Raw genomic sequence first — 24,917 nt, 5'->3', positions numbered from 1 at the left:
TAACATAGCGAGACAGTTTTAAAATAAGCAACGGACATCTCCGTTGCTTATTTTAAAACTGTCTCACTATGTTAACATTTAACATAGCGAGACACTAAAAAAAGCAACGGAGATCTTGCTTTCTCCATTGCTTTTTTTTAAAACACTGTCTCGCTATGTTAAATGGGTTTAACATAGCGGGACAGCTTTAAAATAAGCAACGGAGATCTCCGTTGCTTATTTTAAAGCTGTCTCGCTATGTTAAACCCATTTAATATAGCGAGACAGTGTTTTAAAAAAAAAACGAGTTATACTAAGGGAAAAAAGTCCGGGCGACCGGACCTTTTTCCATTAGTATAACTCGATTTACAACGGGCACGCTGGCCAATCAGCGTGCACGTTTTGGGGGGGGTCATGGTATAGTGTAGGATACTTCATTTGGTTTGCAGTAGTGAGTATGTATTGAGAAGATCTAGAAAGGAAAGCGTAATAAAAGGAGGACAGATTTATAAAGAAATATATGAAAATATTTGGTATGGAATATGTGAACATAAGAATAATAATAAGAATAATGCTACATTGGATAGAAATTATATTTTGCAGGACTGTTTGCATTTACCTGAAAGCTTTGACACATACAAGAAATATTTCAGATTATGCACATATAAAAATGAAATAAAGATGCAGGTGAAAAAAGGATGAGACATTCCCTTACCCGTTAAGGAGAATGGGTAGTGGATATAAGAGATATTAAGGAAGATGGACATTACTTCAAAATGGAGACATAATGAGTGGGATAAAGTGAAAGTTTAAAAAACAGGGTAGAAATAACAGGGGAAAATATATGAAGAAACAGTAATGCAAATTATTTAGAAGGGCAAGATTATAGTATTGCAGAATAAGGGGAATCTCCAAACAAGAAGGGGGACAACTTCAAAATGCTATGGCTAATATGCACGAATTTAGAAAGACTGTCAATTAAGCATCTATTTTTATAGCAACTGTACAGCACACAAATGTTTAGCACAACAAAAAGTAGAAACAGGCTGTTACCAAACTCCAGGAGTTTATGTCAAGAAAACTAATTAAGAGATTCTCTAGAGGCAGTAAAACATTTTGAAAATGATATGAAAATGTGTATAAAGCAGAGGATGTGGAAATTAAAAGTGTCACACATGGAAATTATGGCAGACTTAACTATGCCAAAGTTAGAGGAAGATGACGCTTAATTAATAGCCAAGCTAGGAAGCCATGCGATAAAAATGGAGATGTACAAAATCAACAGGAAGTATCCAGGAACTACATTACTGCACAAGTCCCCCACACCTCACTCCCAAAGGCTTAGAGACAAAGTAAATATTAATTTGACATTTCTGTTACAAGTTTGCCAAAACAAACCCAGACGTGATAGGGCAAAGAGAAAAAAAAAAAAAGATTTGGTCAACTCATCAGACATGAAAGCATGGCAATGACACAACCATGTAAAATCCCCAAGTGAAAGCAGTCAACAAGGTCATAAATGAAAAATTCTCCCTGTGGAAGCAGCCTTCAACACAACCCCCAGGTTACCATTAAGTTCTATGGGGGGGGGGGGTACAAGGGTAAGCTAGAAAAAATGAAGCAGAAAGGGAACTAAAATAAACTGGTATAACATTAAATCTTAAGATTTTCACTATATTATGCAGTCTTTCTTTTCTTCAACTATGCATGTTTAAATATTTAAATACCATAATGAAACACTTTAAGCAAGTTACAAGTCCAAATACAACATCTTATTAAGAAAGTGAATTTGAAGCTGAAACAGTTCCATAGAAAATGCACTCGCACCAAGATTACAAGTAAAAGACAAATATGGAAAAACAAATCTACATTCCAGAGTTGCATAAAACAATCACATTATAAAGATATTAACTGAAGAGAATAGTGCATTTTGTAAAATGTTTTTACTTGCTATACAGTGTTCTACTTACCATCTCATGTCTATTTAAGCTGCTTTGCTTGTAGGGCTAATTTTACTCAAGTTAACCGATATATACTGTGCTGTTGTGTTTTTTTCTTAAACTTGTATACACTCCCTTAAAGGAGTTACAGTAACCAATGTCTACCGATTGCATTTTGTAAAATGATTTACTGTATATATTGTGTTCTACTACCTCCTTTCTGATACTTCTGCTGTACTAATCTATCTGCCTTCTCTTACGGCCTCCTACTTTCCTTTCTCACACCCATCTTTGCTGTTGTTTCACTCCCTCTAGCCCTTTTTATTAAAAACCATGTCTGCTATCCTCCCTGTCTAGTTCTGCCATGTCTATGCTGAGATACTTCCTTAGTGATCATATATCTTCTGTCCTACATCCCTCCTAAAACTCCTGGCCCAACATTTATTTTTCCTCTTATAGCTGCTATTCGCATTTTTTCCAGTGAGTACACCAGACTAACCCTGCTTAACTGGATCTCCCACCCCTTTGCAGGTTCCTCGTGGCAAGAAATATAAGCATTCATCTCACCTGCAGGGGACCTATTAGTTTCATTAATCTTCCTGTTGTACTAGGCAAGTTTCTATAGTGAAACACTTTAGTGCTTATTTGTCTATGGGGCACGCTCACTCACTCAGTCAAATAGTGTTGGACTCCCCTACCCTTTCCCTTGAACTTTCTCCCTCCGTTCTGCTCTCTTTTTAGCAACTGCTAATATCACGAGCTGCAAAACTATATAGACCTAATAAAGCAGCATGTGTTAGGTTGCTATTACATGCGTACGTTTTTTACCTCTAGGAATAGCCTACTCTTAACTGCTCCACTGTCTTGAGGCACACTAACTGATTGTTTCTACTGTGGTCTGGCAAGCTGCCTCAGGGTTTCCAGGGATCATTTCTGTTCACTCAACCTCTTTCCCCTTTCCTTTACAGCCTGTGCCTCATTGCTACTGTAGTCTAACCCAGCAGTTTAATGCTAAAGACAGGTCATTTGCATGCATTATAGTACTTGCATTGCATGTACAGCCTTCAGGTAACTTGTGGGTTGGTTAAGCCCCGCTACACTCAGGCTCACTCTGCACCCCACCCTGCCCCTAAATCTCACCTGCCCCCAGTAGTGCTAAATTTAAAGTTATATAACCGCTCCCCTCCTTTACGACCAATCAGCTAGAACCACCCAATTAATAGCACTCCCCATACCTGCCGCAAACTTCCTAATCTTCTTAATATATTACTGCTTAAATACTTTACCACCATAATGTCTCAGCTATTTGCAACATTATCACCAAAACCAAAGCTATCACTCTCTGTCCTACCTTTACTGCTCATTTCATATCTCCTCACCAGCTATGAAAAATCAACATTACCTAGGATTCTACCCAAAGACCCAAACTACCACCCCAATAGTATCAAACACAGAAAGCCTCACAACTAAACCCTTAACCCCTAAAAAACTACCAACCTATTAGATCTGGATTTTAGGATTTTATCAGCTTTTGATAGTGTTCGTTTTTGGGGCTGACATATCAGCCCCAAAAACAAACAATCAAAAGCTGACAATCAAAATACTAAAACTCATAATTAGCTTACAACACAACCTCAGAATCCCAAACTACTAATTCCCCTAACATAATACCTACAAATAGATCCCCAAATTCATTTCTGGTCTGCCACAAATACTGGAAGCATAAATAATAAGGTCCATAACCTGCATGCCCTTTTCGCAGTTCACTCCCCTGATATTATGTCTAAACAGAAGTTGGCTAAAACCGGCAACTATTGACAATGAGGTATTACCACCAGGGTACAACATACTCCGATTAGACAGTCATACTAGGAGAGGTGGTGGGGTAGCTTTATAAAACTACACTAAATATTACTAAGGACTCCTTACAACCACCCCAGGTTAATAATGCAGAAATTCTTATAACCAAACTGCAAATTAACAAAAACAAATGTATAAACATAATCTGTGGCTACATTCCCCCAGGTAATAAACACACTAGAAGACATCCTCCATTGGTTATGCAGTACCTATCCCCAAGAAACCATTGTTCTCGGGGACTTCAACACTGACTGGAACAACTGTTCCTCGGAATCTCCTACAACCCACGTAAACCTACATGGGTTTACACAGAACATACCCTCCTCCGCCAGGATTGGCAAACCCAATTACAAAGAAAAGTATCCTGAACTGGACACTTATCAATAACCATCCCCATATGCATATGTCAGGGACCCTCCCTGAAGACCTAAGTGACCACTTTTACCTACATAAGTACAAGGCTGATGACTCCCACCAGCCCATCTACAAAACTCCTACCAGCCCATCTACAAAACTATAAGAAATAGGAACTTTAACCTCACCAATTTCCAAAATGAACTCAAAATTATGTAACTGGTCAGTCCTAAAACAATTACCATTGGATGAAGCTGTAGCATATTTTAATACAAATTTCCTTGCCATCCCAGACACTCCCACTCCTGCTCGCTCTATTAAAACCAAAGCAAAAATTGCACTGTGGCTTTCAAAACATGCCAAATTAAAAATCTTACTTCGAAACAAGGCATGGGCCACTTGGCATGCCACAAAAAACACTAGATCAACTAAGATATCGGCAATTAAGGAATGACACAAAGAAATCTGTTATGTTAAACAAAAACATTTTTTACTGCCATCTTCAACAGAAACATCAAAACAAACCTCTAAAATTCTGGGCAAGAATAAACAAACTTCTTCACCCAGGTCAAACCACCACTCCAACCCCCTTCATCTTCCAACCAAAACCCCCGGAGGATGTTGCCAACACATTTAACAGTTTCTTTACACTAGCTAGTCAGCTAACTCCCAGTTGCTCTAACTCAACTGCCACTATACTCAGTACCCAACTCTCCTTTAGCTTTCAACCAGCACCTATTTCACTTTTCGGTGCCCTAATTAAGAAGTTAAAGCCAACCACCCTATCTGCTGATCTCCTCCCTGCAGAGCATCTACAAAAAGCTGCAAGATGCCATAGTATACCCCATCTCCATCTTAAATCAGTAGAACCATATCTGAAGCTACCATCCCCTCCATATGGAAAATATCCCATGTTATACCACTCCATAAAGGAGGAAGCTCCATTGAACTGTCAAACTTCAGACCCATAGCTATTCGGTCACCGCTGGCTAAAATTATGGAGATGTGCATCCACACACAACTCCTGCACTATCTTATCCAGAGAAATCTGTTGGCCAGCTCTCAGCATGGCTTTAGGCCATTTCATAGTACTACCTCAGCTCTCCTTTCCTTCTCTGATGTCATAAACCATAACAGAAATAAACTAACCTCAGCCCTCTTTCTTGATCTCTCCCAAGGCCTTCAATATGGTTACCACCAAAAACTCATCCATACTTTGAAGGCCTTCTCCTTAGATAAGGCACGCTCACCAATGGTTTCAATCCTACCTCTGTGGTATACAACAGGCCGCCCTATGGCAGGGCAAACTATCCTCCATTCTACCCATCACCCTAAGAGTCCCCCAGGGCTCTATACCAGGACCCCTTCTTTTCTCCATCTTTATTAATGACCTCCACTCTGTCATCCCAGATGCAGCCTGCATTCAATATGCAGATGACTCAACTTTAATCTGCTCAGCTACCTCCCAGACAAAACTAATGACATTGTCCCAGAAGACATTTAACACTGTTGAAAATTGTCTAATAATCATCTGATCTTAAACCCTAACAAAACAAAACTGCTGCTTTTCCCCCCACTCGTAGGTCATCACTATTCTTTACCATTAAATCTAATAATGGCACCATTATCTCCCCAGAAGCCCAAACTAAACTCTTAGGTGTTATAGTAGATAATAACCTTAAATTTGATATGCATGTCAACCAAACTATTAAAACCATTAATAAAAAACTTGGCTCCCTTTAGAAGATTAAACCTTTCCTTACTCCACTTGCTATAACTGCTACTGCCCATTCCCATCTACTTTCTACCCTTCTTTATGCCTCCCCTTTACTCACCAATCTGAACAAATCAGACCTTAGCAAGCTCTCTAGCTGTTATAACCAAACTGCTAGATTTACCACAGGCACGGCATTTAGGACACACCACTGTCACAACCTAAATCTTCTAGGGTGGCTTGAATTACCTAGCCTACTTCAATACAACCAGCTTATAGTGACATATAAAGTAGTCAACCAATCTGAAAATATGCCTGCAACCTCAGGCCACTTCGTTCATCTAACAGACAGACTGCTGGTTCAGCAAAATTTGGAACTCCCTTCCTGCCGAACTTACTCCAGTATCTTCACTAACGCAATTCAAAAAAAGTCTCAGACAGCATTTTAAGACACACTGGTTATGTCCTTGTTCTAATCCTGACTAGCTCTTTTCCATAACTGTGTGCCAAACAGTACTTTATACTACATACAAGCTGTGACATAATTGTTAGTTTAGATACTTATACAAGTTTAATAATGATTGAATGTATAACTTGCTTGACTGAACAGTCTGTAAACTGTTTGCAACATGTACTGGTATGATTTTTCCTGTATGTTGTGTTTAGAGCTTTTCTCCCCAGGCCTCCGCTGAAAAATGGACATGTATCCAGTCGGACTATCCCGGTCAACAAATGTAAAATAAATAAAAAAATAAAGGTCCTAAACTACATACAACACAAAACTAACGAAAGGCAGCTTTTCTAAATAAAGTAACAGACATCAAAGACAACCTTAAAGAAAAAAATATTCAGAGACAAGAAAAGTAAGCAAAGTGGTAAAAGTCATCTCTCACTGGGGCCTCCTACTGGTAACTGAGAAGCGAACTATGCCCTGCATACAAGACATCCGTAGATCCAGCTCTGATGTACTTTGCGCACATCTGCAAAATGAACATCAGAACCACTAGATTCAAGGATTTAAATTTTGCCAGTGACATTAGTACAGTACGTTGTGAGACAGGTGTGTGTCACAAGAGATTCCCATACTCTGAAACAGGATCCCCCATCCATGTGAAGCAGAGTCCATCCCTAACCTTATTTAAAACATAACCCTGACCAATGGAAGGGAAATCAGAAATTCACCCAGGAACTGAACCCTACACCTCTGATAGGCAGGGGCTGATGGATAATAATACACAAACTACTAACATACCCCCTCATGATATCTAAAAACTTCCCAACAAACACCCACAATACATGGGGGCACTGTTGGGTTGGACTGAACAGCCAGGTTTATAAACGCCCTGGCGGTCATTAGCCTAGTATACAACTAGGCATCTATGGATTGATAAGTCACCATACTTTACAAAGTTGTAGACGAGACGGTAAGCCATAATTAGGGTGGGGTGAACAGGGCAACTGCTCTGGGTGAAAGCAGTCGGGGGCATGACTGGCAAATCCCAATACTGCAAAAGTGCACTACCAGCAATCATTTATGAAAAGAGATAATGTATTTACAGTCATGGCTGAAACATTTAGTGTAGGGTAGCTTGTAGTAAGTTCCTTGTTATATTTGTAACAATCAGCTTGATTCAGTTTTTACTTTATTTTTTTGTTGTTGTTCTTCAGGCGCCAATATGGGAACTGCACGGGGCATCAGATGAGCCCATTGCATACTACTATTAGGCTGGAAATTACTCAGCTGTCTGCTCTTACCTTTATACCAAGGGATTTACTCACGAATTGCCATGAATATCCCAGAGAGACGGTCAGAGAAGGAAGTCATTTAATACATTTCACCTTTAAAAAAATGCAAATTTATAATCAGGAGGTTTTAAATAAAGTGTCAGGTGGGCAAATTCTTCAAAATGTTTATTATGAAAGGGAAGGCCAGTATAGGAGAAATTCAGGGGCGGCTCGTGGCATCGGACTGCAGCCCCCACCAGCTGTGTGAAGAAAAAGATAAAAAGACAACTTCCACAATAAAACATTTTTAAATAAAAAAAACTGGCTGACTTGCTGTAAAAAAACAAGTCCGACTGACTCGCAAAATCCCAGAACTGCACATGCTCATTGCTCGACGAGTTCCATTTTTTTTTCTCTGAAGCTGGACTGTCTCAGACTGCTGTAAAGACAGTCCAGAGTAGGGACAGTTCTGCATCAGTGTGTGATGCCCAAGAGTCTGTGCGGTAACCGCACAGTAAAGTGGAAGGGGGGGTGGAGTGCCACGTCCGCAGTCACATACATGACGTGAATGGCAGGATGACTACTGATTGGTTCTCGCTCTCTTTCTGGAAAAGAGAGTGAGAACCAATCAGTATAAGCAGGCAGTGCAGGAAAGGACAGTTATTTTTTGATTCGGTTACTTGCAGTTGCTGATAGCGCTACCGTATGGTGTATCTGAGTTAGGATTGCTTGTAAATTGCTTTCTTTGGGCCCTTGACTTGCTAGTAAGGAAGGAAAAAGATTTCTGGATTCCTGAATCATAGGCTACTAAAGAAAAAAAAAAAAGCCTTTACTTAATCTGTTGTTGTTCGTGATGGTCAGGAAACAGACAGTCTCAACCCCTTAATCACTGAGTCATCATCATTATGATCAGTCGTTTTTTTGAGGTACGTGTGTAACTGAACTTGAAGTCAACATGCCTCTTATCAAGTCATGAGATTTTCCTTATGAGAGGTGTGGGTGGCACTGGCAGAGCTCCTTTTGTAACTAGATTATATGTAGAGCTCTGTATTATTTAATATACGTGTCAAGCTTAATTGTATTACTACTGTGCACTTAGTATATAATTATATGCATGCGTGTTACTTTCTACTCCGCGTGTGCTTAAGGCACACATTTTTAAAGAAAAGAGAGTCTGTCAAGGCCCTGAATATAAGACAGAGATTAGAGACAGCTCATTTAATGTGACAGAGTGTCTGTGTTGTTAATCCACTCATTTTTTATAATAAATTTTGTTGCTTCTCAAGGTGAGTGAGGTACTGAGTTTGGATGCCACATAATGCTGCACAGTGTTAAAATGCAGATAAGGGAGGAGAAGTCTTAAAAAGTTATGTTTTCCATTATGGCTTGGTATACATGTTTATAAAAGTATGAGCTAGTCCAAAGGCTTTCTTTATAAGTGGCATAACATTCCAGTTAATGTGTAGACTATCAATTAGTAGTGTTTACAGATTTCTTTTTAGGGAATTACTTTCAATGATGGAGTTGCAAGGGATAATGTCCCCCTCAAAAAATACTATGCTGCATCTTTTGACTCTGACTGAAAGCCTTATTACAGTCAGTACAACAATGGCTATTACCTGAAATACACTGTAGAGCCGTGGAATCTGATACAGTAGATGCTATCTAACTTGCAATCATTTGGGCAATTTATTAATCAGAAATGTTTGACTATCTGGGCATTAGGGAAAACAAAGTTCCAAAAAGCAGGGGCAAATGCTGGCTCTCACAGGATGCCAGTAGTCATAATCTGATTCATAGTGTATGTATCTTACAGACCTCTGCTATTCAACCAGCTGCTCATCCACTTCATTACATGGCCAGTAACATTAATGTTGCCATGTTTGTGTTCCAGTTCCTTACTTCTTCTGTTCCTTACTTCTTCTGTGGGTAATTATATCAGATATTTTGAACAAATCATGATGGGCTCTGTACAGTCAGCTCATTGACCATGACTGCTTTGAAGTTTTAAAACAATGAGACAAGTTTCAATGGACATGACCTAGGGTCTGGTTGGGGTACACCTTTGTGGATATGAACAACAGATGTCAGAGTTCTGAGACATACTTTTGAGTAATTTAAGATTATTTAATGGGAACATAGTAAACACAGGTTCAGTTAGCTGTTGACTAGAAATTTTGTCCAGTACTACAGAGCCAACATTCTTGATTTGATTTAATGATGACCCAACCATATTTATGGAGATGAGTGACAGAACCCTCAATGAAACCATTTGACTTCTGCTTGTAAGATTGTATAATGTTGTCATTAACTGTCTCAGGATTTATCAGGTGGACAATTTGCTTCTACTTACTGCTGATGTTCTGTTTTAGTGACTGTATGTCTTGAAATTTATAGCAATGCCAGAATGCTGTGTAGTTGCTTTATGTACCCGTTCTCCTATTAACTCCTTTTTGCTACCTCTCCACTAATTCTTCCCCATATCCTGCCTCTTCCTACCCTTTTACAGCTACCAGTCTCCTGCCTCTGCATTTCCCATTGCTTTATTTTATTTCTGATCCAACCAAAATACTTTCACTTTTATCTTACCATGAACATCTTAATCACATCACAGTCCCCACCCTTCCAACTTGCACTGCTTCCTTTTACCAGACATTCTTTTTCCTAATTATATGCATCCTGTTTCCTCCTAATCTTCTCCTAGTTTTGCCTGCATAGCTTAATGTTTTAGTGCAAGTATTTTTATTGTGTGCGTCTCTTAGGCTTAAACTTAACTGCACCTTGTTTTCCCCCTTTTCCCTTACTTGACCTTTCTGCGTTTTTCTATGAGTTCTGCAACCTTGCAGTACCATTCCTTCTCCTGCTATTATATCATGATGCTCTGCATTAATTTATGGTTTTAGCCACTTTGGCACAGTAAATGTAGTTGACATGGCAAGTCAATAACAAATGACAGCAAAGGGGTTCTTTCCCAGATGTTAATTAAATTTGTTTATTTATTAAGAAGACAGTGTACTGGTATTTCTTGGGCTCTTTTCAGCAATGGCACGAGTCACAGGGCAGGGCAAAGAAAAATACAATACTTAGAAGTTTAGTCCCTTTTACGCCTCCATGAAAAAGGGGAGGGGGAATCTAGTATGACCTGATGTGCTCCAGACTGCAGCTTCTCATCAGATGCAGAAACAGAGTACGAAGTACTGTTTGCAGCATATTTCAGAGTAAGTCTTTAAACCAACCTGTATATACATGTAACAATGTGTGCTGTGTAGAGTATTCAGCATGTGCCATAGTGACTGAGCATTTATTTCATGTAAATTAGCATGTTCAGCACTGATCCCACTGCACCATATCTCCACCCCTTTTAGTTGACTACACCCCTTCCCATTGGCCGCACCCATTCAGCTGTCTCCTGCAGCCCCTCTTTGATTTGAAGCCACCACTGGAGAAATTTAAATAAGTAATTTGGTATCTCTCAGCAAGGCTCCAGACAGGAACATTATGGGGGGGGGGTTGTTCTTAATGGCATGTGATCATTACCAATTTAATGATTCTAGCAGACATGTACAATATAACCTAAAACAAGCAAATGGGTTTTGAAGAACTTAATACTTTAGACAAGGATATGCAATTCCAAGCTTTGGATAAACAGGACATTCCCACGCCTACTGAAAGACATTTTTGAGGAGGCAATGTATTTAATGTTACAATCGGGCACTTTTCAGGGTACAAAAAGATTAGATTATTCTTGCTCTACTATGCCCTTATTACACTTTCATAGACTATCCCCTTTAACTTTTGTTTTCTGACAATCTTTGTATACTTGTTGCAACCAGCAGCACACAAAATGGTGATGCTCATTAAGCTTCAAAATATTTTGACTTTACAATGTTCTTATGTAAATGAATAGTGCAGGCACACAGTTCTATAAATCGCATTAAAGGAACACATGTGCAAGCACAGCTAATATTGTAGGCAAGTTTACAAAACCAGGAATGCACAGCTACAGATTAATGCACAAGTAACTGCACTGTCTAAGTAAATGTACTTTTGCAGCCTGTTAGATATCCGAGCTGATTACAGTCACACTGCATGGGGTACATTTCAAATCCCAGAAGTCATACTTGACTCTGCCCACCTGTATTGCACCATCTACAAAGGCAGGCTGCAAGCGATGTCTATTGGTACCTTCAGATGGACAGATATATAGACAAATCTTGCTGATGAGTAGTCAGAACTCACTGGAATACCCTGCACTGGTAAGCAATGCCACCACCATATTGATGGCATTCTGCAAGGCAGCCTAACAAGCTTGCCCAGCAGGTGGCAGGAGAGAAGTATAGACTAGAATTAATCACCAAGTCTTCAGTGCTACTGCAATATCAAAGACATACAAGAAAACCATAGCTATGGGACAACATGGCTGAGGTACTAACACCACTGCAGTTTGCATATTTAATTTGACAGTCAAGAGTCAAAAATAATTATAACTATATCAGGTGACACCCTGTGTCCCAAACAGAGAGACAAGAATGCTTTCTGCACTTGGAAATGAACCCAGAGCAACCTGCTTGCTACATGTGTAACAAGCAGCTTAAATCACCTTTTAAATCGTCAGCACTTCAGCAGTGAATGCAAATGCAGTATCAGCATTCATTTTGAAGTTGCTTCATAAGGCTATGGCGGTAGTGTACTCAACACTGGCACCTGACAATTGTGCCACCGATAGCCTGCTCCCAACACAAACACCTATTTAGCCTCACTTATGTTACAGTCATTACTTCTTGAACAGTAGTACTATTTAACTATGTAGCTACTGGTAAAAATTAATGAGGTAATGGAAATGTAATCTGCCTATTACAACAATTACAATGTAGACATGGGTCAGCACTGCTGAGGCAATGCGAAGTCCGTATGTTTATCCAATTAAACCACTGCAAAAGTTACACAAACTCTGTGCCTAACACCAATCAGCAGAAAATTAATTTAACATACACCTAAGGTACGCATTTTCAGTGTAAAAGGTTATCAAATTATGGAAAGTTTTTGCCCTCTGTAGAACACTAAGCTTCCATTATATTTAGGTTATGCAAAGGGTGAGGATAAACCATTGCAATAGCAGGAACACCACACTAATCAGTGGTATTTTTGCAGTTAGGTATATGGTAGTGGCCTACTAAGTAAATAACACAGTGAATAAATTAAACTTGGAAAGGAGGACCAACAACCCACTTTAACAGACAGGTATTCCTTACAGTACTCAATGGATTATTTGCAGTTATATGTAACACACGGGCATACTTTAAATCATACTTGCAATTATACGCAACATAGGGGCACATTGTTTGAATCAAGGAATCATTTCATAAGATAGCCGTTTCTTTCTGTACTCAGCAGTATACTTGCAGATAGGCATAGGCTGCGGCCATACAGTGCCAGCTTACAGTTTATTTGTATAACACACTACAGCTGCCACAGCATCAAACAGCAAAGTGTTCCAATATTTCCCTATTTTTTTTTTTTTGAAGCATAGTTAGAGAATGTTCTCAACTGCCACCTCTACCATATAAGGCTGGCAGGTTTTCCAGTCCCACAGGAACCCTCTTTGTATCAAACCAAAAATACCACCACTATTATTATTATTATTATTATTATTAATTATTGCACAGTGTCCTCACAGCTAGTCACAAACCTACTTTGTAGGGCAGGAGTGGGGGCTCTTCCCCTGCAAGCATCCTGCAGTGAAGCAGGGGTCTATATTAGAACACCGAACATTTGAAATATCAAGTGTTCTAATATCGAAGTAACAGGAAACCTAATTCTTTCCAAGGGAAAGAATTTGGTTGTCTGTTTCTGTTGCTTCGGTATTTTCAGAGCTCTGGTGGAAAGTTACGGGTCAGGTTCAGGTAAGTGTGCGATTGTGTGGACGTGTGGGTTAGGGCGGGTTAGGTGAGTTAGGGCGCGGGTCAGGTAAGTGTGCGATTGTGTGGACGTGTGGGTTAGGTGAGTTAGGGTTAGAGCGCAGATGAGGTGACTGTGCAATAGTGACGGAGCTTAGGGTTATGGTTTGGGATAAGGTAAGTGGATAGTTAGTGGTGTATGTATTAGTGTAGGGTTAGGTGTGTGTGTGTGGATTGCTGTTTGTTTGATGTGCTTGTGTTGTGTGTTATGTGTTTTGGAACAGCAAATTTTTTCCCTAGGAAAAAATTTGCTGTTTCGAATGTTCGTGTTTTGTATTTTCGATTGCTAGGGTTCGATATTAGAACACTCGACATTTTGAATGTTCGGTGTTCTAATATAGACCCGTGAAGCAGCCTAGAACAGCAGCAGCCAAACTGCAAAAAATGGTAGGTGCTACACATGAGAGGGCTGTGGAGAGCTGAAGAGTCCGAAGTCCCCTGTAGTGAGTGCAAGACACTCTGCCCCAAACAACTCTACCCACACAGCCACTAAAGGCAGTTACTCCCTCAACAAGGTCTGCCCACTCAGGCTCCACCCAGGCAGGACTCAGTCCAAGGACATCATGACTGTGATGACTGCTGCACTGGTCCCATGTCCCCATCACTTGTGCCCCCACCCTTTCGTGTTAAACCCACCAGCCGTTTCCACAATTCCTCTCCATCACCATTTGTACATAGTCTGTTTTCTCTGTTCTTCTCTTCCATTTGTGAGTTCAACATACTGTGTTATCACCCAACCACCTATCTTGTCCTCATCTCAGTGTTACTTTCACACCCTTATCTCTCCTCCATCATCCTTTCCCTTACTACACTTTCTCCTTCTCTTGCATACATTTCAGAAAAACAGACCTACTTCCACAAAGTAAATAAATTAAAAAAACCTCCTGTACCACCTCCCATATAGCCCTCTTATAGCACCAGTTTGTTTCTCCCTTTTTCAACCTTCCTATCTATCCCCCCCACCTTTCCATACTTACAAAGCCAACAAACTGATCTCCATCAAATGACACCAGCAGTATAAAGCTGCTGCCAAAGTGGCTTTAAAATGCTAATCGGCAGTGGCGAGCCTAGGTGGGCACATGTTCTCAACATCATGTCTTGTGATAATACCACACAGCAGTGCCTACCATCATGCTACGAAAACTTACCTTATCAACACAGTTCAGAAACTTCCAAGAAGGTACTTTTTCATTATCAGGGCAACACTCCTAACGCGCTACTCTTCTTGAGGATTCGTCTTTTTCTTTTAACGTTGTATATTTGACGTGATATACATTGTCTTGCAGTTACTGGTTGCTTTACAAAAGTGCAAGTGTATGTAAGATAGCTTTATAAAAATGGACCTATTGTGTTACATGCTGTACTATACAGTTTCTTTCACACCATGACATGTGCAATGTCATAGGGTTGCCAACTGTCCAGAATTTTTCTGGACTGCCCAGAATTAAGGGACATTGTCCAGAAAACTGAAAGGACAGCAAATTGTCCAGAAAAAAATGTCAAATCAATTTTCTTTTAAATAATAAAAAAATTTTTTTTTTTGCATCCGATCGCACACAGACGCAGAAGACGAAAACAGTCTTCTGCTTCTGTGCGATTAATTGTTTAAGTCTTTGTCTTCCGTGCACGTGGAATTTGAATTCTTGAAAACATTTGAACTGTGCAGCGGACCACAAATGGACACATTTCAAATATGGTTCAGGTACTTACGAAATGTTATAGAGTTTTACCTACTCATTCCACAGTCTGTTTGCATATGTAGAAGTAGAATGTGGAATTCCTAGCTATACGGTAACATTTCAAAGTACTGTTATTGGATATTAAGTTGCTATGTTGAAGGCTAAAGTTGCAAGCAATAAAGATACTAGGTCTGAAGGACTCCATGAATATTAAATGTATTTGAAACAAAAGGCTACTAAATTATGATACTGTTTTTAGTTATGAGGCTGTTTTACTCATGTTTTCACTAAGTGATTAAGTAAAATATTTTTGTTGCACTTGATTGTGCATTTCAGTATTATTGGTGGGACTTAATCATTTAATGTGACCAAAGAAGTCTTAAATGTTTCTTTTTGAGGGCGAATTCATTTCTGGTGACAAATGTAATCACAGACTTCTGACAAACAGCTGGTACTAAACAAATGTAAATGTACCCAAAAGCAAAAGTGTGACAAGCCTGACAATGCTGTTGTATTAATCAAATCTAGTTGCATCAAATACTGAGACAATTTAAGCACACCCCTCTCTCTATAAAGATTATGGTTACCAAACCAGTATTCAGTGGATCAGGTCAGAAGACCATATGATCAATGTGCAAATTCATGTACCCTGATTTTATGACTGCCTTATAAACCTCAGAGTACCACGTAAACAAGATATTGCATATGTGAACTGCTAAAAGCTAACTAATTGCCTGGCAGACAGCTTTATCATTAGACAGATTTTTAGCATTTAGGGAGCTGGACTACATGAAGAGAGACAGAGGAGCTCTCTGAGCATGTAGCCCAGGCCGGTATGACCCTGACCTTGAGTAGCATCTTACCCTCACCAAGAATGATGCCACAATATGAAGACAAGATGATCAATTTCAACAATTGGCTTAAGTATTGGTGTCATTCAAAGGGGATCCAATGCCTGTCAGCCTGGGATGACATGCTCGACAAGCCACGATGCTTCGCTAGGGATGGCTTGCAACAGTCACCCCTGGGCTTTCGGATATTGGCAAAGGCTCTTGCTACCCCCATAGTGCCTTTTTTAGGCAAGACTCAAAAGACAAACCCACCTCCATAGGTATCACAAGGGATAAGAAACTAAGAGTAATGCTACTCAACGCCAGAAGTCTAAACCTCAAGATGCACGCACTCAAAACTCTCCTTAGCATGGAGAACATCGTTATCTGTGCAGTAACAGAAACCTGGTTCAAGGCTCCCAAGAGCACCCCAGCACTACCAGGTTATACCTCATACCATGCTTTTCGGCCCAAAACTTGGACCGAACCACAAAAGGAGGGAGTATCAATATTCGTCAAAGATACCCACACCTCCAGGTTGGTGGCACAGCACGGAGCATCAGAGACTATCCATGTGCAACTAACAGTGGGTAAAACTGCCTTCCAGTTTATAGCCTGCTACAGACCACCCTCCCAAACACAGGAACCCCACTCGGCCTACCTGAGAATACTGGAAAATATGAAGGTCTCTCCAAACACCATTATATTGGGTGACTTCAACTACCCAAACATAGACTGGGAGCATTACTCTAGCTCCAACACCCTAGCCCAAAGGTTCCTAGAATTTATAAACTCAAATGCTATGGAACAACTTGTTACCACTCCCACAAAAGGGGAAAACATACTGGACCTGATCATCACCAACATGGGGACACTATGCTCCAGACCAGAAATGTATCCCTCACTGGTAAGATCAGACCATAAACTAATCTCACTGGATATTCACATCCCGACCCCACCCCCTGCCCAGAAAACCACAGTGAAAAACTTCTCTAAAGCAAATTTCACACGCCTCAAAACCGAGGCAGAATCCTTCAAAGCCCCCGGGCCTGTGGAAAATACGGCCCAGACCGCAGAATCCTTTATAAACGCATTCTATGAACACCTTCAGGAATGCATGGATCATGCAATCCCAAATAAAACCAAGACCCAATCCTCCAAAGGCAGACGTCCTGTCTGGTGGACCCCAGCCATAAACAAAACCATACAATAGAAGGAGGAAGCTACTACATGATAGAGAAAAATCCCAAAAAGGGAAGGCATCTCTGATCAGTATTAGCAAAAAACTACGGGCACTCATAAAATCGTCTAAGGCCAGCTTCGAGAGAAAAATTGCACAAGACACCAAGGATAATCACAAGGCTTTCTTTAGTTATGTTAGGAACCTGGGTGGGAATTCCCAGATATGCTCAGAATTAGTCCAAAATGACAAAAAATACACAGAGCCCACAGACATTGCCAACATCCTAGCTGACAGGTTCAGTGCAAACTTCTCCCCCCCCTCCCCACCAAAAGGGCAAATATCTATCCCAACAGAGTGCTGCCCCCCTTACATATCAGATGCTCAGGTAAGAGCCGCCCTCTCCAAAGCAAAAAACACAGCATCAATGGGACCAGATGGTGTCCCGGGCTGCTTCCTACATGAACTCCAAGAAGAGCTAAACCCAAACATAAAACTACTGTTCAATCTTAGCCTTACTACAGGATATGTATCCAAAGAGTGGCGTACAGCAACAGTGGTCCCTCTCCACAAAGGTGGTGCCTCAACGGATCCTGGAAACTATCTTTAATAAGCCTGACTAGCTTGGTCTGCAAAGATATGGAAAGGATCATCATGGACCTCATAAATAAAGATATTGGGGACCTACAGACACTGGATCCTACCCAGTTTGGCTTTGTTAAGGGCAGATCCTGCCTCTTAAACCTGGTCGATTTCTTTGAAACAGTCACCAAGGCCATTGACGAGGGGAAGGTGGTCCACACAGCCTACCTGGCCTCGCAAAAGCCTTCGATACAATACCCCACTCGGGCATTATAGATAAGCTCACCAGCTTAAATATAAACCCCTATGTCACTAGATGGGTTGCAAATGGGCTCAAGGACAGAACCCACATGGTTAGAATTGCTGGAGCCATGTCAGACTCCAAACCAGTTACAAGTGGCGTCCCACAAGGCTCAGTCCTGGGACCTCTCTTGTTCAGTATATATTTCTCGGCGGTACAGGCCAACACGGAAGGACTGTGGCTGACCAAGTTCGCAGATGACTGCAAACTGGGTGCCATAATCAACTCTCCAGCCGACACAAGCATCCTCCAAAAGGGCCTCATAGAAACAGACAACTGGTGCCAGAGCCATGGCCTCAAGCTAAACGCCAAAAAGTGTATAGTCATCCCCTTTGGCAAAAACAAAGTTCCCACAAATTACCACATAGGTGGTAATCCATTAAGTACAGAAGAAGTCATTAGGGACCTGGGGACCCAATTTGATAGCAATCTCTCATTTGACAACCACGTGGCCAAAGTGGTTAGAAAAACATTTTATATAGCCCACCTAATCATGAAGGGATTCACATCTAGATCAGGGGAGGTCATCGTGCCTCTTTACTCATCCCTCATCAGGCCCATAATTGAGTACAATGCCCGTTTTGGGATGTACCTTACCAGACACCTGCAGCAACTGGAAAGACCCCAAAAGTACCTCACCAAGAGGATCAAAGGGCTCAAACAGATGCCATATGCTGCCCGGTTAAAGAAACTCCAGCTCTACTCAGTGGCAAACATCCTGCTCAGAGGCGATCTGTGCCCGACGTATAAAGCCATGTCCAACCCGGAATTAATGGACAAGCTGCACCTCAGAAAATCCAAATCCCATCGAGCTACGCGCTCGAGAGACTTGAACCTCAGCACTGAAATAAATAGGACATGCTGGAGGGACAGATTCATAACCCAGAGGCTCCCTTCACTCTGGAATAAAATCCCAATCCAGGTTAGGCAGAGTCCCACATTGACTCTCTTCAAGAGGAATCTTGATGAGTGGATGGGAGATCGTAGGTTTACCCCGGCTATCACTTGTGTCACTGTTAGACAGAGGCACAGTATACTAACCTCAAAAAAAGGCATAGCAAAATTAATTTAAAATGGGTGGCGAAAGCCACACACACACTGGCTAGGCTTATAAATGCCCTAGGGCAGATAGCCTAGTATGAACCTATGAACCTATAAATGGCCAATGCATATATTTGCCATCAGTCTGTTTTTCAAGGTAAAGGAAATATTGTGTTAAGATCTCAGTTGACACATTGTTCGCAGGATCATAGAAGATTATTATGCTATTGGCCATAAGGCCCTTATACGCCTAGCTAAGAGTTTAGGCCATGTTTGGACAAGTCAGCACCAGATGCCCCTGTCCAGCAGGGACATGGGTGGAATTCCACGGGTATATTTTCTGTTTTCCATCCAGTTATCCAGATTGCGCTTAAAAAGGAGTAAAGAGCTAGTCTGCTTGAAATGGAGAGGGAGTCTATTCCACAGATGGGGGAGCCTCTGGGACACAAATCTGTCCCACCAAGTCCTGTTGATGTTGCAGACCACGTTGAGGCTGCACTTGCAAGTTACTTGAGTAGAGTTTGACTTGTGGTTATGCAGCAGTCCCATCAGGATGGGGCCCGTGATCACCTTGTATGCCAGACAGAGGCCACTTCTGAGGAGTCTGTATGAAACGGAGTAGAGGGATAGGGCTTTTAGCCTGTGTATGGTAGATGTTTAAGGAACGGGATTCTCCTGGTAAAGAACCTCTATGGCCTCTCCAGCTGCTGCATGTGCTTTGCGAGGTACATGCCAAAAGGGGCATTGTACTCAATAATGGGCCTTATAAGGGAAGAATACAGGGATGTTATGACCTCCCTATCCGTGGATGAGATACCCGTACTTATGAGGTGGGCCATGTAGAAGGCTTCCTGTATAATAGAAACAATATGATGGTAAAAAGTCAGGTTGCTATCAACCTGGCTGCCCAAATCCCTCACGACTGACTGCATGCTTAAAACATTGTTATCAATGTGATAATTTGTAGGGACATCACTCTCCCCAAAGCGGATGATGCATTTGTTAGTAATCCACCCAGTTTGCAGTCATCTGCAAACCTGGTTAGCTATAGCCCACTGGTTTTGGCCTGCACCTCAGAAAAGTATATCCCAAATAACAGAGGCCCCAAAGACTGAACCCTGGGGTACGCAGTTGGTTACGGGTCTACTGCTAGAAGTGGCTTCCCCTAGTTTGACTAGGTGGGTTCTATCAGTGAGCCAGTTTGCTACCCATCTGGTAACATACGGATTGATACCTAGTTGAGAGAGTTTATCTATTATACCAGAGTAGGGAATGGTGTCAAAGGCTTTGGCTAGGTCATGGTAGGCAGTGTGCACCGTCTTCCCCTCACCCATGGCTTTGGTGACTGTCTTAAAGAAGTCGACCAAATTTAGCAGACATGACCTCCCCTTGATGAAGTCAAACTGTGCGGGAACAAGTGTTTGGAGGTTGCCAGTGTCCTTATTAAGGAGGTCCATGATAATCCATTCTATGGCCTTGCAGATCAGACTAGTTAGGCTGATGAGTCTATAATTTCCCAGGTCGGTGGATGCTCCACCTTTGTGTAAAGGGATGACAGTGGCTGTCCTCCACTCAGCTGGGATGAAGCCGGTACTCAGGCTTTGGTTGAATAGGGTGCCTAATGGTGCTGCAAATTCCTGCCCGAGTAAATGTAGGGTGCAGCCTGTATTGTTATCAGGTCCCATGGAGGCTGTATTTTTTGCTTTTGAGAGCAGTGATGACCTGTTCCCTAGATATAAGGGGAAGGGGGCAGGTACTGGGGATGTCCCGATTTACTGATGGGGGGACAGAGGGGTGAAGTTTTCACCGAATCTGTCAGCCAGCCAGCAAGTTTGCTATATCTATGGCATTTGTACATGTGGTGTCCTTGGCCACCAGTTCTGAACAGATCTGGGTGCTTCTTTTGAGGTTGCGGACATATGTGAAGAAGGCCTTATGACTGTCTAGTAGATATGGCCAATTTTGAGGATTTCACTAGTGCTCTTATTTGCTTGTTAAGGCTAAGGACACATTGCTTCCAACTGGGCATCTGCTCCTTCTTGGTCAGCAAGGTTTTCCTTTTTATAGAATTTATTTATTGCAGATGTCCACCACACAGGCTTACTCTTCCTTGCGAAGAATGATTTAGTCCTGTCGGGTATTCCTGATTCCATGCATCTATATAAATGCTCATGTAGTTTTGAATATTTTTGCCAGTTCCTACAGAGGGGGAGGGGGCTGTGAAGCCGTTTATAACACTCAGGAGGCTGTAATCGGCTTTGGCATAGTTTTTTTATGTCTGATCCTAGCTAGAGACGGCTTGGGGGAGATGGTGACTTTGAAAATGACCACTTTATGGTCAGATCTTACCAGGGAGGGTGATACTATAGGTATGTTGCAGTGGTTACTCATGTTGGTTAATACAAAGTCCAAAATATTATCACCTCTTGTGGGGCTAGCGACTAGCTGTTCCAAGGCACTTGCACTGTGTTCTGGCATAATTAGTTCTTCCAATCTAGGTCTGGGAAGTTAAAGTCACCCAGGATCAGGGAAAAGGGTTGAAACTTGACAGATTCAAACAGGTCCAAATAGGCGGATTGGGCATCTTACATTAGATATCTCCCTTTCTGGATGCTTAAAGAAATCTAGAAATATATACTTTCCTGCATTAGGAGGGAAGCAGTGCACACCAAAATAAGCTTTCGTCACTAATACTGAACCAGAAACTGTGTCGTATTGTACATACTTAGCAATGAAAAATGTTTCAATCTAGCAGAGGCTTTTTTTAATCATTTTGTGATAACAGCTGCAAAGACGCTTGGTATTTGGGGCATTTTATGGAAGCAAACGCAAATGGAATGAAAGAAGAATTGCATTATATGCATTATGCTGAATCCTGCTAGGCTGCTGTACTTAATTCTTTTGTTTGCTTTATTTGAAATAAACTACATTGTGCAAGTACTGTGCTTCTCAGACTTGAATGTCAGTGTAAATAAGATTTTCTTCAGGATGGCAGATTATCTTATCTAAACCAACAAGCGCTTCTTCTGTAGACTTCAATATTTCTTAGGAACTTAATGAACCTATTTTCAGTTTGCCATCCATTCCTTATTTCAATATTACCAGCTCACCACTTTTGTTACTGCAACATAAGCAATTAATTCAAGGGCAGCATGCCCTGAATTTGTAGCTGAAACAATGAAATATTAAGTTATTTGCTAGCAGCAACTTTTTCATTAGTTACAGATCTCTTTAATATGGAATTATTCAGATGAATGTTACTTCTGCAGAGATTGTGCATATTGACAGACATTGGTGGATTGTAATGACAGAAGTTTGAGTGGCCTTTTATGTTTGAAATTGTCTCAGTTGGGCAGTTTTGTCATTACTGGTTCACATGTTTTGTTTCATTGCTTACTGGAAAAATGTTCAAAATCTATACATTTAAAGCATGCTCTAACAAGTGGTGCGGTATAATACAAGTTGATTATTACATATTATAAATTTACTACAATCAGGAAGGTGAATCAAAGAACTTTTGCATGGTCCTCAAATTGTGTGCAAGGGGCCTATGATTAACAGCCGTAAGGTAAACGATCTGCCACTGGCCATATGCATTTTCTTTGAATGTGGGTTTTAATGCTGTTTCAGTGATTGTGAATTTCAAAGGCAGAAAAGTTGTAATGCAAAGTCTGTTTTCATTGTGAAATTGTATTACTTTGTTAAAATGTCTATCAGTGCTTGTGCTATAAGATTTTAAATAAAGTTTTAAATTAAATCCAAGCATCTGTAATCATTGTAGAATGAAAGCAGAAAACAGTATGCACAGAGTTTTGAACAGCGTTTATGGCAACTGGGAAGAAACAGAGAAATAGCCAAGTAATGGGACACTGGAATGGCTGCATGGGAGGGAATGAGGATACCAAAATTACATACATTTTGCTTTCACATACAAGTCCAGAATTTTTGATATGAAAAGTTGGCAACCCTAGCAAAGTAGATGTCTTACATCTACTTGGACTTTTCTAAAGCAACCAGTAAGTGCAATTCTCCATTTCCTCACCTTGTTGTGTTGGGGAATCCTGTCAGGACAATGTAAGGAACCTGTCGCCTTTCGGTGCTGTTTGTTTTAAATGGGTTTGATATGAGAGAATAAAAACAACAGTCCAGCCACCGGTAAGTGAGACAGCCCTAAGAAATGGTCCTTTAGAACGGTGGTTTTGGCTGCATTGACATGGAATTTCCATATCATCAAGAGTAGCACATTAGGACTGTTGGCCCGACAATGGAAAAGTACCCTTAAAAATATACGTACTAGTTGTATATGCCTGCAAAAAACACAAATATGCAAGTATTTTTCTTAACCAACTTTACAAAAGTTCCATGTCTTCACAGCTTACCCCAGCAGGTTCTTCTCTGTCTTCATATATGTGAAATATAGCACCACCGACTCACATTTACGGCATCTGCATACAGGCAAAGTGGAGCTTCTACACCCACCTTGTACACTTGCAAAGTATGGTTCTATGAATACCACCTAAATTTGAGTCTTTTCACTGCTTATCACCACATGCATTGCCACTCAAAACGACAAGCAGTCTGCAGTCTTTTTAGTACCAGTGCTGCATAAACTGGCAGTAAGTAAAGGTTCAAGCTAAGAAAGGGTCATAGGTACTGCTACACTAAACGACTTGGCACTGCAGTCAAATAACAGGATATGCAGATAAGGTGTAGCCAGGCACTCTCTGCACTCTTAAAGAGTATTGTTTTTTTCTGAGCATACCCGAAACACTGCAGCTTTATCAGGCCATATGTTTATAACCACATGTATAGAGCTCGGTTACAGTGAGGATTGCAAATCTAAAAACAATAATTATAATAGCTTTTGACTGGGCAGCTTAAAATCTTCCACATTAAATTTGTGGCGGAAGCGGGACAGCAGTTTGAGTGATGTGACAATTTTTAAATGCTAATTAAGGTGGAGGGCAGCAATAAGAACCTGGGAGTACAAATGAAGTTCACTGACTACACTCCCTGTATACAATCAATATTAAATAAACAACCAAGTAACGGCTTCCAGTTTATCTACATCAGCACCTGTACTAATACGCATAAAGTGCATCATGGGGACTCTGTTTTAACTCCCTGATATCAGTGCAGATCTACGTAGCACACCGGAATGCTTTTGTTTACAAAAATCAAAACTGGAGTTAATACCCGAAGAGGAAAGCAGCACGAATTCCTTCGCAACAAATCGAAAAGTATGTTCACTGCACAGATAAAGTACAAGAAACGTATCACATCATTTTCGCATTTAGCTTGGTCATCCGTGTATTTGGATTTTTGTTTCTGTTTACTATACTTACCAAGTAAGCTCCATTTCGTTGTACACCTTGCTACATGTGGATAACACTGTGTAACACCAACATAGCCATCGTAAAGTACAACGTACACTGCCCGCATCCACTTTACCGAGAATCAACTTCCTCACAGCTGATAGCCCCGCCTATGATTACGCTTTAACTTTCCAATTGGTTGCATTAGGATGCCCGCTTTTTGCAGTTAAGCAGTCCCTCCGCCTACTGCACTTTCTCATTGGCTGCCATCAGAGCACGTGCAAAGGACGGTACTATAAAATTGAGTATGGCCATGCTTTAAATATATTATACGTGTCTGACGTGAGTGATATAACATCGTGTTATACAAGACTCGTGTATGTGTTTACCATCCCGTAATGAAAATGACAAAAAGGAGTTGTATACATATTTAAAAGCAAGTCAATATACACACGTGTAC

The 24,917-nt window shown here is 40.9% G+C and overlaps 1 protein-coding gene across 1 annotated transcript in view; it reads right to left on the bottom strand.

The window, feature by feature from the left end:
• ICE2 (interactor of little elongation complex ELL subunit 2) overlaps window positions 1-24,643 on the bottom strand; it is a gene marked incomplete in the record, with an annotated part of 1,939,141 nt that extends 1,914,498 nt beyond the window's left edge. Inside the window, 1 exon segment of the mRNA XM_044077213.1 lies at window positions 24,488-24,643. Coding sequence (XP_043933148.1) covers window positions 24,488-24,501 — 14 coding nt within the window.
• Between the last annotated feature and the right edge of the window lie 274 nt (window positions 24,644-24,917).

Source organism: Protopterus annectens, chromosome 7.part0 (genome assembly GCF_019279795.1).
Source record: "Protopterus annectens isolate FY-2018-M chromosome 7.part0, PAN1.0, whole genome shotgun sequence".
NCBI lineage: Eukaryota > Metazoa > Chordata > Ceratodontiformes > Protopteridae > Protopterus > Protopterus annectens.
This window is presented reverse-complemented; position numbering and strand designations above follow the sequence as displayed.